The following is a 14,350-nucleotide window of genomic DNA, read 5'->3' on the forward strand; positions in this document are numbered from 1 at the left end:
TTGAGGGTGCCAGACAGGGCAAGCTTTATTTAACACAGCAGAAAAACAAAATAACAAAACAAACAAAAAAGAAAAAAAAAAAAAAGTAAAATTTCCAAAATTGATCTTAAACAAATGTACATGTAGATCAAAAAAAAAAAAAAAAAAAGGGCAAAAATAGCTACCAAATAAATACTCACATCAACAATATTTTCATGTGACATCTTTGAAGATATCTTACAATGATTATAAAACAAGAGACGGTATGTACAATCATACAACTTTAATAGGACATGCTTAGGAGTTTGACTGCACCATTGTACCACACACTGACTACAACACAAAGGCTGCATATTAACTGACATGGTCCGTGAGCCGCCTGTCAGTCCCATCGTCACAAGGCCCGGCATCACATCCCAAAACCCAAAGAAACATATCAAGAAATGTTTTTTTTTTTTTGTTTTGTTTTTTTCCTTTTCGAACCGAGCCTGGTAATAAACGTAGAACTGATGCTGTAATAATGAATGTGGGGATGTCTGCTTGTGAGCCAACCGTCTCTGTCTACACAACCAACCCAAGAGCCAGTCTCTGTGTTTCCTACGCTGAATTGTTGCTAGGCAATGCTGAGGAATTTGGTGTGTGAACATGAACTGGAAGCCTTTGTGCAAATCACCACTTTAAGTTCCTCCGACTACCAGGGGCAGTCCACAGCTCCATAAAGACGCTACAACCATTTTCAGGAAGATATTTCCAAAACAACACTGGGACTCACATCATGCTAAAAAAAAAAAAAAAAAAAAAAGAAGAAGAAGAAGAATGGAAAAATAGCTTTCTTTGGACAGGGCCAGCCTGTGCATTTTGATTACTTGTTCTCCTTTAGTCCCACATCATTTCCTTCCCCCCCCCCCACACACACTAGCCCTTTTTACAAGATGATTGCGAGACTTTCGAAGTACATTTCCAATTTTAACTCACACAAGCAATTCAAGCAAGTCCTGCTGCCTCAATGCTATTTTTTTATTTTTTATTATTATGATTATGTAAAGTTGACAGCAAAGTCTAGCATTTCCAACTCAAAGACCATTGCTTCCTATTATTCACAAACTCTGATCTTTTTTCCTAGCACAACGTCACCATTGGTTATTTTATACACCAGTGGCTACTTACACGGAGGAGGAGGGGCAAACACACATCAGCAGCCTCTTTGTACAGCAGAGGTGGTTTCAGTCTATAACGTGGATGTCCATGGAGCACTTATAGCATGACAGTAATCACAAAGCTGCGTTTTTATTGCCACACTGGTTACCTTGCATCACAAGCACTTAAATCGTTATTGCTTTATGGTTAGAAGCACAGAGATCAAGGCTGCACACACACATAACCATGAAGCCAAAGATTTAAGCTCAGAAAAGGGTCCAATTTTTGCTCCCTAGTCATAGTAACCTACAGTAAGTGCTGCTTATTGGAGGTCAATAGATTAACAAGAGGGTATGACACAAAAACTAGAGTCATCTTGGAAGAATAGTCAGGTTGGGAGTGCTACATTGGATTAATGCAAATGAGAGAAATCCACAGGCATATTACAGTAGTCAAAAAATCTCAGTGACTTCTGGGAAAATGATATGAAAGGCATTTTTCAAAACTGCATACCATTTGAGAATTGTTGAAAAACTGTCAACAATGCAATGCTACAAATCTTCCCAGGAATTTTTGAAACTACAAACCAGATTCTCCCATTAGCAGTGAGCCTGAATTAGGTAGGCGTTATCTTATGCTTTTTAAATATGCCTCATAACACTTTGACTGGCATGGATAACCAGCCACATAAATAACACTCCGCAGACCAGCGTTGAGCCGTTTGAGTTTATGCTCCTGGTCACAACAACAACAACAAGGGTCTCATCTGTTAAAATGTGTCTGTCCCATCACTGAGATAGTTTTTCAAAATAGACTCCAACTCTGAGGGCTGAGACACCGGAAGCACAGCTAATCTTCCCTTTATTTTTTTTTTGTGTGTCCTCATTTCTGAGGTCATTTTGTACACACACAGAGCCTCTTCAGCCTCCTCCATTTAGTCCACTGAAAGCCAGTGGAGCAGCGCTGTCCGGAGCTACACAACCATGCATCAACAATCCATGCAGGTTGATATAGTCTAGACTGTCGTCTGCACAGCAGCCTGCGCTCACAGCTCTTATCCCTGCTCTCATCATCACCGAGACAACAAGAGCAGCTCTCTATGTAATAGCTCTCACTGTGGTTTGTCCCACTGCTCCCTCTGCGTCTCGGTGCTTTGACAAGCCTAAATGGGGACAACAGCGACAAGCTATTTCACACCTCACACACCTTACTAAGAGGGATGTACAGGATTTTGCTAATTCCTGACGGTTTCATGCTAGATTTATTTTTGTACTTAGAAAAATATCCATTGAATTGTCTGAGAGGCATTTACATCACAAGATTAAACGTCACACGTTGCACATTTCCAATTTGGACAAAATCAACATGTGCCTAGAGATAGTAAAATCAGACAGATGTAACACCATTGTAGTTGCATACTGTTTACAGGTGAAAAAATGATAGCTCGATGATCAAACCTTGACTGATATTGTTTGTTTGAAAGCAAGATAAACAGTAGTGGGAAAAGATGGATGTGCGCTAAAAGGTTCAGGAGCAAGTGGACAGCGTGGTGTCCACCTCCTCTGAGCGGTGTTTGGTTTCCGGGGGGGTGAGGGAAGGATTCAGCAGGAAGCCCTGATAAAACCATCATGCCCACCCCCCCTTCCCCGAGACCAAAGAGGCAGGGGCTGGGAGTCGCGTGTGAGGACTGTAACCCAAGAGGTCTCCACTCACATGACTGAGCAGCTCTTGGCCTTCTCCTTCTTGAAGGTGGAGGAGAGCAAATCCGACTTGCTAGGCAGGTGGAGAAGTCTTTTGGAGAGGCGGCGGGTGGGGCTGGGCTTCGGGAGAGGCTGCAGCTTGTTGATGCACGCCATCGCTGCCGTGCGGAACACACTGTGGATGCTCTTCTCCGAGGTGAACGCCGAGCACTCCAGGTAAGTCTCTGCACCCAGCTGCTTGGCCATAGCAGAGCCCTGCAATAAGCGGAGTGATGAAGGGTTGCGTTCATAACATCCTGTCACATATTCTCATTGTTTTTTTTTTATTTGCACCGGCGCCACCACGAGGTGTGAAGGTCAGGAGGAAACGACCCTAACAGGCTCATAAAATGGTTGTAAAAATTAAAAATGAGGGGAGCGTGCCATCATTAACAGGTTACTCCCTATATTCTTTGATCATCATATGTCATCGTATATAGTATTATCCAGCATTGAAATCATAATGCAACCTGTTGAACCTCATTTAAAGAGTCAGATTCCTAAAATCATTTTGGAAATACTTGAGCGTGTCAGAGGACAAAGACAACTCCTGCTGAAGTGTAATGACGTGCGAGGGATGTGATGCTCGAAGCCTAAACAGATCAATGTCACAAGGTCTTCTGCTTATTGTGAACATAAAATAAAACCAAAAATATAGAACTCTGGAAAGAAAATGTTTAAAAACTGTACTATCTAAGTGTGTTTTAATTCTTTCAACTGACTGACATTTCTGAAAAGCTGTTGATGTGTTACTTATCGTCTCTCACCTGCTCATAGGTGATGGGAGTCTGCTTCTGATTGGACAGCTCCATCAGCGTGCAGACATCTGTGCGCAGGTCAATCTTACAGCCAATGAGCAGGATACGTGTGCTGGGACAGAAGTCCAGGATCTCAGTTTTCCACTGCGGAAACAAACGGACAATCGTGTGAGAGGATCAGTAAATAATAGGCTGTAAATATACCGCGTAATGTCCAACGCTAAGGAAATAGAAATCACAATGGGCAGTGGAGTGTAGAAGCCATTACCTTCTTCAGACTGCTGTCCACAGTGTCTGGGCGGCTGATGTCAAAACACAGCAAAACTGCATCTGAGTCACTGTAGCACAGGGGCCTCACATTATCGTAGTATGGAGAACCTTAGAAGTCAGAGAGGAGACAATCGTCAATGTGGATAAAAGACAAACTCTAAAAAAAAAAAAAAAATACACTGATCTCTGATTATAAATAGTTCCATGTACCATCAGTGACATTAATGTAGCCCCCTGTCGACCACAGGAACTTTTCCAGGACAACAAAGATGTACAATTCAAACGGATAGGGTTGTGGAGAATGAGTTATCAAAGCTGAATCTTGTTGATTTGTGAGATAAACGTTTCAGACAAATCTTGCGGCCACCATTTTGAAATACTGGCAAAGGTCCTCAACGTTTTCCTCATCTTCACCATGAAACTATGAAACACTAATTTCTGTAGTTTGCAGGTCAAAAAGTTCTCTATATGTTTTTTTTACTCCTAAATGTTTATACATGTTTATAATATAAATGTTTTCATATTGCAGGGAACTGAACATACTTCTCTTTCGCCACATTATATCAAAAGTGCAACGGTCCAGGTTAAATTAGCATAGTAAAATTTGTAAGGCTTCATGAGTCAAGCTAATAATCAATTCATTTTAAGTGGAGATTGTTTTCGGGTATTGATCGCCGTGACAACAGGCAGTTGGTCAGAGCAAAAAAAAAAAGTGTGATGGAGGCAGAGCAGGAGAATACAGCTGCAGGGATTATGTGGAATCGGCATCACTTCTCCCGCTGAGCCTCACTTTGCTGTCCCTGAAACTGCTCTTTTCCCTGCTCCTATATCCTCCACTGGCATTTCAGAGGGAGAGAAGATGACAATCGAGCACTAAATCCTCATTGATCTCCTCTTGCAGTAGATTACGCAAGTGGAACGGTGGGGCTCGGGGCAGGCAGACGCTCCCACTCATGCTCAGAATCCTTAAGTAAGCCACCCACCCCCCCAAAAATCCTCTGCTCTGCGCTGATACCTCCAGTCCCTCTGTTACCACAGCAACAGCCTTGGAATCCACCGTCTACATCAGGCATTCCTCCCACCTCTCCATAAAGGCTCGCCTTAACTGCCAATCAATCATTTTACACAGCAAACTGCCCACCCACCTACTGTTGGGGACATTCCTCAGTGTTGGGGACCACAGACATACATCCGTCACACAAACACACATGCCGGCACCACACCTAATGACACACACGCTCACTATTTTAATTTGGCAGCAGCCAGAGGTGATCCCAATCTGTGATGAAATGAAACAGAAGAGGAGCAGCTCAATGGGATTAACATGTTTACTTTAGGCTCCGTGTGAATCCCAAAAGGCATTCAGTGTTCCCCTTATAGCTACTGATAACAAAAGCAGTCTGTGTAATCACTCATTAGATATTACACAACCACCCTAATTGATTTACAGGCGTAGAAAACAATGCATCAGAAGAAAAACATATGAAAAAAAAAAGCACATGAACACAACATCCATGTTCGCATTTAAATCAGTTTCATGAATACTTAATGATTTTCTGCATTATCAAAGGGTAAAACTGAATTTGCCAGCTGCCGGGCGCTGTGAGTGGAATAATGACAAGCTGTGATGAAATTCCTCAGGGCTCAGTGTCCTGAAGAAAGTAAACATCACTGCAGAGGAACAAAGGGAGATGCTTTTTGTATTATAACTCTATTTCTATGCTTCTGGAATGGAAAAAAAAAACAACCTCCGTTCTCCTTTTTAATAGTAAATCAACTGAAACATTCTGATTAAAAGTAAATGATTTACTACGCCCGTGTTTTCAACAGACGTCGCCACCTACACTTAGGGCGAGAGCAGGAAAGCTACACTCTCATCTGTGAGACAACTTCACGTTTGCTGACTGTGAAAATTGACACACATTCACATCAGAACAATTAGCACCACTGAGATGATGAGTCTGTGTGTGTGTGTGTGTGTGTGTGTGTGTGTGTGTGTGTGTGTGTGTGTGTGTGTGTGGTGTCTTTGAGGTATCTTATAGCAGAGTCAGACGCGGGGCGCTCTATAAATCTTCTCAATCTCCTGCTAAGGGGTTATCACACAGCCGGGAACCTGGGTGTGATTCTGCATTAAATGGCCACTGATCTAAATGCAGCAATCAATGGGAAGCTGAACAGAAGCTGTACAGGGGGTCCAAGAGCCTTTGCAATTAAAGCTGACAAATTAGTTACCCTGCCAAGAAGGAGGGAGGTGATGGGGACAGCTAGGGTGTTTCTTTTTTTTTTCTTTTTTTTTACTCAACCCTCCCCTGAAATTGATTTTATCTCTTGTTTTGGACAAAGGATGCTTGAATCACTCGGCGTATTTATCCCATCTTAAAGGAAATAAACAAGAAATCATATGAACGTGAAATATTAGTATTTAGAGCTCCTCGACATGCTGTTTGGATACAGTAACCGCCTTGGCAGCACTTTCCACACACTCCAGGCCCCAGTTTCTAATCCTGGAAGAAATAACAGTTTCTATTGTGGCAAGAAAAAGCCAGGAGGAAGAGAGGAGGGAAAGCAGGAGTGTATCCTACTGAGGACGGATCACAAAGAGCCCTCCTATGCCATTAATCCTTCACCCCCTGCAGTCTGATATCACAGGTTACCAGTCTCTGTCTCTTTCCCTCCTTCTTTTCATTGCAACAACCCAGAGAATGCCTTGGATGGACAGATCAATGCACATGCAGCGCTAAAGCATGGCCCAAATGTTTCCTTTCTTCTTTTTTTTTCCGCAACAGCATGTCTCTACAACAGATGGAGAGTTTCTGAGGCATGAAACACGGAGAGTGAGGCTCACTAACTGGCGAATGGAGGGAAAAGAAAAGAGCATAACCATGCGGCTGAGCTCGACTCCATCCGTCTTGATGGTGCGCTGCCCAGAGCAAAGAGTTGAGGTGGAAATTGGGCCAGAGTAGAAGTAGGCTTCACAGGCCGAGACGATGGGGCCTCGTGTCGGAGCTCACAGGTGGGGGAGGGGAGGATCCACTTTTTCTGTGTGTGCATGAGTGAGTGTGAGAGTGTATTTCTGTGCATGTGCGCTAAATCAAGTGAGTGACATAGCCTGTCTTCATCATTAGCACACGCCTCCCCGACAGTGAGAATACAGGGGTCAGACAGATTAATGATCCAGTGATGGGATGACTCACAGATTTAGGGATGAGAGCAGCCCTGCCCCTCCACCCACACTCAGCCGGCTGGGAGCTGTGCTGCTGCTGCTGCTGCTGCTGCTGCTGATAACTATGGACTTTACAGACCGGCCAAAAAACAAACCACATTGCGTCAGACAGTTGTTCCCTGGTTTCACATGCCACAGCCAGTCAGAATCAGTGCTGAAGCCCCCTGCAGGGAGGGAGAGGATGGCTCTTTGTTCCTGAGCATCACCACGTCTGAACTGCTAACGAGCTTTACTCTGTAACTTGACACTGTCAAAGCTGATCACTCTGTGGATTCCGAAGCTGATCAAACCACAGACTGTTTCAAAAAAAATTGAACCTAAAGCCTTGATGTGTATTAAATTAAAAGTAAAAATCAACAAGAGTTAAAGTTAAAAGGAGAACATTTTAACTGTCTCACTTCACTTTAATAATCTATACACTTTGATGCCTTATACTTTATCCTTATTAAAATCTAAGCAAGCGCTGAGACTATCAGTCAACTGAAGCATTAGTCAATCAACAGAAACTAAATCGACAACCGTTTTGACAGTCTGTTAATCATTTAAGTCATTGATAATGTAAAAATGCCAAACGTATGGTGTGAGGATCTGCTGCTCATTACTGAAGAACTATGTTGTGACAAAACAAGCAATTTGAAAATGTCATCTTTTTACTGTTTCCTCACATTTCATAGAGCAAACAATCGATTAAACATAAAAATGATGGCCTGATAAATCTAAAATGGAAATAATCATTAGTTGTAGCCTCAACCTTAAACATCACTAAAATGACTCTGAGCTGAGCGGCCATTAGAAATGACTGATATATGGCCATTAACAATGCCTCTCTTTAACAATTATACAGATTGTTTCATCAGCTTAGAGGGATTTTGGGTTGATTCCAAATCAATCTCATTTATGTATCATATAAGAAATGATTTCATATACAGTATCCTCTACAACTCCACGGCTTTATCAGCAAGCGCATTCAACCTGAAATAAATTACTCACTAACACCATAACGAGATTCATTATTCACTATTCATGAGTTACAGACACTGGCCGGTGTTCGCCTTCCCCCTCTTCCCCTCTTCCCCCGGCATGTCCGATCAGACCAGGCTGATTAAAACTGGTGGATTGATTTTGGTCTGTAAATCCAATGGCGGAGCTGGGAGAAGGAGCTGCCTGCCATGTGGAGCCGGCGATGAGGTCAGTCCAATCAATGAAGGGGAGTCGGGATAATGAGGAGACCCTCTCGGTGTGGTGGGGCCGCAGCGGCGCAACTCCACGCAATTAGAGCAAATTACAGGAAGAAGAGGAAACTGTACAGTGTTACCAACAAATTGCCCCTGTGCCTGTCGTCCATCACCAGGAGGCTGACAGGAGATACATGGGATTAAAAAAAAATGAGGGGAGGGGGATGTGAGTTCTCCTCTCAGTGGAACAAGAGAGTGAAAAGTCTTTAAAGCCAGTGGTGAATAAAAATAAATCACTCTCACTGTAGCCAGTTTTATCTGTTCATTTGCAGCTGTCTGTGATGCATGTGTACTGTACAGTATATGTTGCACTCTGTTGTGTTTTCTACCGCTTCGTGCAGTATGTGTTTGTTATTGGGTCTGTTCATTGTTCCTCGTGTCAATGGGTGACATGTGCAAATTAGCTGGAAACTAAGCGGCACAATTTTGGATTTTGCATAGATAACAAGGATGCGACAAAGAAAGGGTTCAACAGAGGGAAGAAGAGAGTTCAAACAATGATCGAGAAAGGCTGAAAAAAGAGAAAGGAAATACAAGTGAAAGAAAGAAAGAAAGAAAGAAAGAAAGAAAGAAAAAAGAAAGAAAGAAAGAAAGAAAGAACAAAAGAAAGAAAGAAAGAAAGAAAGAAAGAAAGAAAGAATCTCAAACTCATTGGGTCAGTCAGAAGGGCAGCCCTGTGGTCCTATTCAGTCTTAATCCCCTGCATCATGCTGTTTGAGTGGGTGACCTAGGGCAGCATATGGAGGCGAATGCAGGTCACCAGAGTTTCTGAGCGGCCTCCTGCCTGTCTGCTCCAGAAAACCTTCAACAGGATGGCTCTCTGTGTGCCCATCATCCCCAGGCACCAGGCCCACTCCTGCTGGCCAGACCAAAGGTCCACAGTCTGGGATTAAAAAGTGGGATTTGGTCTGGGGAGAGAATTACACTCACTACTTTCCTATTACCGCGTTTTGGATAATGGGGAATAGGGGGGTATGAAAACACACAGTAAATACTGCATCGCCTCATACAAGTGGGTCTGTTACATAAAGGATTTTTCTGTACACAGTCACACATGCATAAACACATACACACGCACTAACCCACGGGCCAGGTTGCCCAGCAGCCACGGTGACCTAGTGAAGCTGCAGAGGCATCCAGCACGAGTGTGGACGCACAAGGACGTGGGCCGGAGAGAAACACCGTCTTGCAGTGAGCATGAGGGGGGAATCAAACAGGTGCCGCAGACCCGTGTTCACGGTATTCAGGTCATCACACTAAACAGCAGATCCCCGCAGAGATCCACACTGACACATTGACCCTCTTTTTCACGCTTTGTGTAAATTAACATATGATGCACAGAGTCAGCAATAACAACGAGTGAAGCGGAATAATCACTGTCTTCCTGCCTAGTTTCCAGTGAAACATGTGAGACACAGAAACGTACACATGGATTTGTCAACCCTTTATCCTGGAACACAAAAACGCATCAGGTGATAAAGATTCAGAGATCTGAAATATGACTCAACAAGTGCAGGTTCTGTGTGGCCCTGCATCAACAATGTTTGACAACAATGCCAATAAGGCTTTCATGTTATCTCCTTGGTACATTTTAAATTTCTTGTCCTCCCCTCCAAAGGAAAAAAAAAAAGAAAGAGAGAATCGTAAGAAAGACATCCACAGGCGCAGCTCTCCTTTCAGCCGAGACAGACGGTCATTACATTCACAGCGCATAGCCTCATATCCCAGCCTCCTTCAGTGCTGCAGACAGAGTGGCAGGCCATGATAGGCCAGACAGACAGAGCGAAGGTGATCATTTACCTGAAGTGTCCCACAGACTGAGCTCCACTCGCTGCTCCTCCAGCTCCAGACAGGCTGTGTAGTTTTCAAATACCGTGGGCACGTAGGTCTGTGGAGCAATTAGCAACATGGTGCCATTAGTGGGGAGGCGTCAGTCAGTCAGTCAGTCAGTCAGCTACAGGTAATGGAATTTATCCAGCTAATCAGTGCAACAGCAAATCACGCACTGAGCGTTCAATCAAATCACAGGAAAAATCAAATTTCCCCTCGATTTGATGGAATTTCGGATCGATCAATCATTTGAATCACTGCAGCTGCAGGAAGAAATTCAGCACGCGCCAATAGCCTATAACATGAAGCATTCATAAATGCATATGAAATACACGTTCACTGATCATGCGATGAAAAAAAGCTAGTGCAGTTAAAAGTATTACCGGCCGATGAAAGGAAAATAAACCAGAAGGACGGAATCTTAGGGAAATGCGCATGCAAACTGTCACTGTCTGCATGAGACGCACCGATTTTCTTCCTGCCATATTGAATCATCTTATAAGAACTTAACACTCCGATTATAAACATAATACAGAACAACTTTTCGTGCATTAATTTCAATTTCATTTTCCATAAACATGAGCCACATCAGATCATACCTCTGGATAACAATCCTTCGCCAGGACTTGCAACATCGCCGTTTTTCCGCATTGAACGTCTCCCACAAGAACCAGTTTACATCTCACGACCAGCGGTTGTGTATTTCTCCTTTCCTTCATGATGTGAAGAGTTGTCCAGTTTTTTTGTTGTTGTTGTTGTTGTTGCAAAAAATGTCAAAAACAAGCAGCAGAACAGCCCAGAAATGGTCCCAGTGAGGTGGAGCGTCCCGGTGTCTGGTTCTCGCAGGATGCCCGCAGTTGATCTGATTGAATTTGCCACTGCGGCTCTTTATAGAGGAGAGCAGCAGCCAATAGGAGCTCACCATTCCACAGGCTTTCTAACATCCCTTTACTGCTCTCAGTGATCAAGATCAGTGTCAAGGATGATAGGACATCACTGGCATATACTGGGATTTCTTTTGTTTCGATTTTCCTCAGAATGTTGTGCACGGATAAATAAGAAGAATTGTATTTATTTTTCACAGCAAACTAAGCAAACACCATAAATTATTATAAGTGTTTTGGGGCTTATGAAATACAGAGATCAGCAGTCAGTCACTGCAGACCTCTGCTTTGTCACCTGTGGCTCCTGTCACTTGGCCTGTTGCAAATTGATTGATTGCATTGACTGGATCAATAGCACACCACTGGCTGAGTACAATGGGACCGAAAAACCAATCCACAGAGGACTAATTAGTTTACTTTAATCTGCACTACAGTGTCAAGTCAGTTTAATCCAAACAACTCAGCTTCCTTTGTTTCCATATGATCTCCTGCCTTCAGCCGCTCTGATATTCGCTGACTCAGGATCAGAGCAAAGCATGTGGAAGGTAATAATAATAGCTCTCGACTGAGACGAGTTAGCACTGAACCTCTTCAGTGTGTGATTGTGTATTTAACAGTGATGTTTGACTCCGTCAGCCCTCCACAGCCACAGACACGTAAGATTTAAAGAAGGCTTCAGTGAATCTCTGCTGATCAAAGGCCAGTCTGACCTGTGTCAGTGTGGTTCAGTGAAATGCCTCCATGCTGACATGTGGTGGGACGGTGTGAGGCCCCCTGATAGGTGACAAGCTATCAGCTGCCCACAGGGTCAAGTCAGAGGTCTCCTCTCTCACTTGTGCTGCTGGTCAAACCCCTGGAGACACACACACACACACACACACACACACACACACACACACACACACACACACACACACACCCACCCACACAGTGACTTTCACACCCTGAAGGTTATTTCTGTATGGAAATGGCATCTCGTTGTTAGGAAAAGGAGAATTAAAAGATAAAAGTCAATTAACTGCTGTCCCCTGTGTCTGGCAGCCCACTGCCTAATTTGCTTACTGTTGCCCTGCAGTTTTTGCCCCAATGGGTCAAAGCAATTTGCCTTTGTCCACAAACAGCCCACATCACTCATCCCCCATGCTGGGACCTGTCTGTGCTTTACAGCCCAATATGCCTTGTTGTCATCATACACAGCTCTGATTTGAGGGGCTGTATTTGAGGGGCTGTAGTGTGTCTGCAGGTCGAGGACAACATGTTCTGTGTTGCTGTCAGCATTCTAAGTTCACTTTCTCTCTTTATTCATAGTATTTCTTTGTAATAAGAGCATTTTGTGATTTTACGTCTTCCAAGTTAATGCTGTAAAATGATACTGCTCACTTTTTTTTTAATGTGTCCGGCAGTAGGATCGACAAAAATAGTCCATCTCTAAACAGTTTGCTCTGATGCTGAACTACAGGTGATGTCATTTAAAAAAGTGATCAGGCTGTTAAAAGAGAAAAGCAGAGAGATTTAATTGGTATGTAATATGGCTGGTTAACTGATATGATAATAGTTAGCACCCTGATTAATGACTTCAGTTTCATAAACATTTTTGCGCTTTATAGTAGGCTTCGCATTAATATGAACCAATTAGGAAAGACGTGGTAGTTCATGAATGTTTAATGATAGTTCCTGAACAATTCTGAATGTCTTAAACTTAATAAAGTTGTATAATGCTGTTTCTATGTTGCCCCAAACTGGGCTTCACTTCATCAAACATGACACATGATGAATGTATCAATCCCTCCTCAGCGGAGTGGCCAGAGTTAGATGGCGTCCTACTTTTGCCTAAAGGGTATAAAGAGGAGCTGAACCAGTGTTACTGAAACAATGTTCTATACTGTTCTGAAACATCACAGTGAAAACACACACAGTAATTAAAGTGTATATAGAAAAGAAGGAATGTTCACTCCGGCTTCACACATATAAAGCCCAGACCTTTGCGCTACACTACTGATTGGTAGTGAATAAAACTTGAGTGCAGCAGTGCGTGCAGGAAGACAGGAACAGTTAACAAGAAAAGTTGCAGACTATGAACTCTTTGTAACCCTTCTAAACTAACCGCAGTGAACACATTAATGTCCGTGCAATCATCACAGAGCTCCTCTGATGGGACAGGGAGAGACAGGTGGCTGTGAATAATCAACAGGCATAAAGTGACACCTTCCAATATGGCTGATAGAAGAAGAAGATGATGATGATGAGGAGGAGGAGGAGGCAGGGGACAGCAGTCTACACAAGGCCTCGGGAAAATATACAAAAGCTGAGTCACTATCACTCAGATTGTTAGAAACGAGAGCTGGGAGACTTTCTTATTTTCCTGGCACAAAGTCATCAGCAGGTGTCGTAACCCAGAATGAATGTCAGGAGATAGTCTAGATTTACATGTGAAGCAGCAATTTACACATTTGTCATGAGTGTGCCTGGGTGGACGTGACATCATCTTGTGTGAAAACACATGTGGATGATTTGAACAGCTTGATGTACTGTCGCTCATATGTGGACTGATTAAAGAGATCCTGAATATGTCGCAGGTCCTCACAGTTGTTGGGTTATGACATCTCTAGAGAGATATTATAGCCCTGGATGTATGAGGGCATTGTAATGTTGAAACTTGAAAGAGTCTTCCATAAACTGTTTACACAAAGTTAGAATTACACTGCGGTCAATAATATGACCGCAGTGTAATATGATACAGCATTATGATTGACCTTGATTGGAACTATAGGGGCTGGAACCACAAAGTACAGCAAAGTTGAAAGTAGGGGAGACTGGGGATGGTCGTAACATGGGTCAACCTGATTCACTCTATACCTGCTCCACTTAGTCCTTATTCTACATGAGAGAAAGTAGCACCCTGTGACAGACACAGACTGTTTCAGAGGGGAAAAAATTATTTTGATTTTTTCTCACTTCATTTATTTTTGTAATAGCACTGTGTGCTTTGTAGTTAAACTCTTCAAACTTATGTCATGTTTATTGTGAGTCTATGTAAATATTTTTCATGCTAGTTTTCAGTGCTAATGTTTTAGCTGTTAGCTGTAAGTTAAGCTAGTTCATGGCAACAAGAGTCTGAGTTAGCTGTAACAACAACACACACACACACACACACACACACACACACACACACACACCAGTTATGTTAAAAAATATATAGGATATAGGATAGAATATATATATATTATGATGTTACATTTCATATGTTAGAACTAAAGCGGACTATGGGGTGAATTGGAGATTAAACCAAACATTT

General features: G+C 42.9%; 1 protein-coding gene across 1 annotated transcript; it reads right to left on the minus strand.

Moving 5' to 3' along the window:
- On the minus strand, positions 1-11,019 carry rnd1b (Rho family GTPase 1b). The gene is made up of 5 exons (XM_056383796.1): positions 10,771-11,019; positions 10,142-10,229; positions 3,882-3,991; positions 3,623-3,757; positions 1-3,071 (listed from the first exon to the last, which is right to left on the minus strand). The coding sequence occupies exons 1-5, from the start codon at positions 10,888-10,890 to the stop codon at positions 2,826-2,828; spliced, it is 699 nt and encodes a 232-aa protein (XP_056239771.1). The 5' UTR covers positions 10,891-11,019; the 3' UTR covers positions 1-2,825.
- Between the last annotated feature and the right edge of the window lie 3,331 nt (positions 11,020-14,350).

This window comes from Seriola aureovittata, chromosome 9 (genome assembly GCF_021018895.1).
Source record: "Seriola aureovittata isolate HTS-2021-v1 ecotype China chromosome 9, ASM2101889v1, whole genome shotgun sequence".
Classification (NCBI taxonomy): domain Eukaryota; kingdom Metazoa; phylum Chordata; class Actinopteri; order Carangiformes; family Carangidae; genus Seriola; species Seriola aureovittata.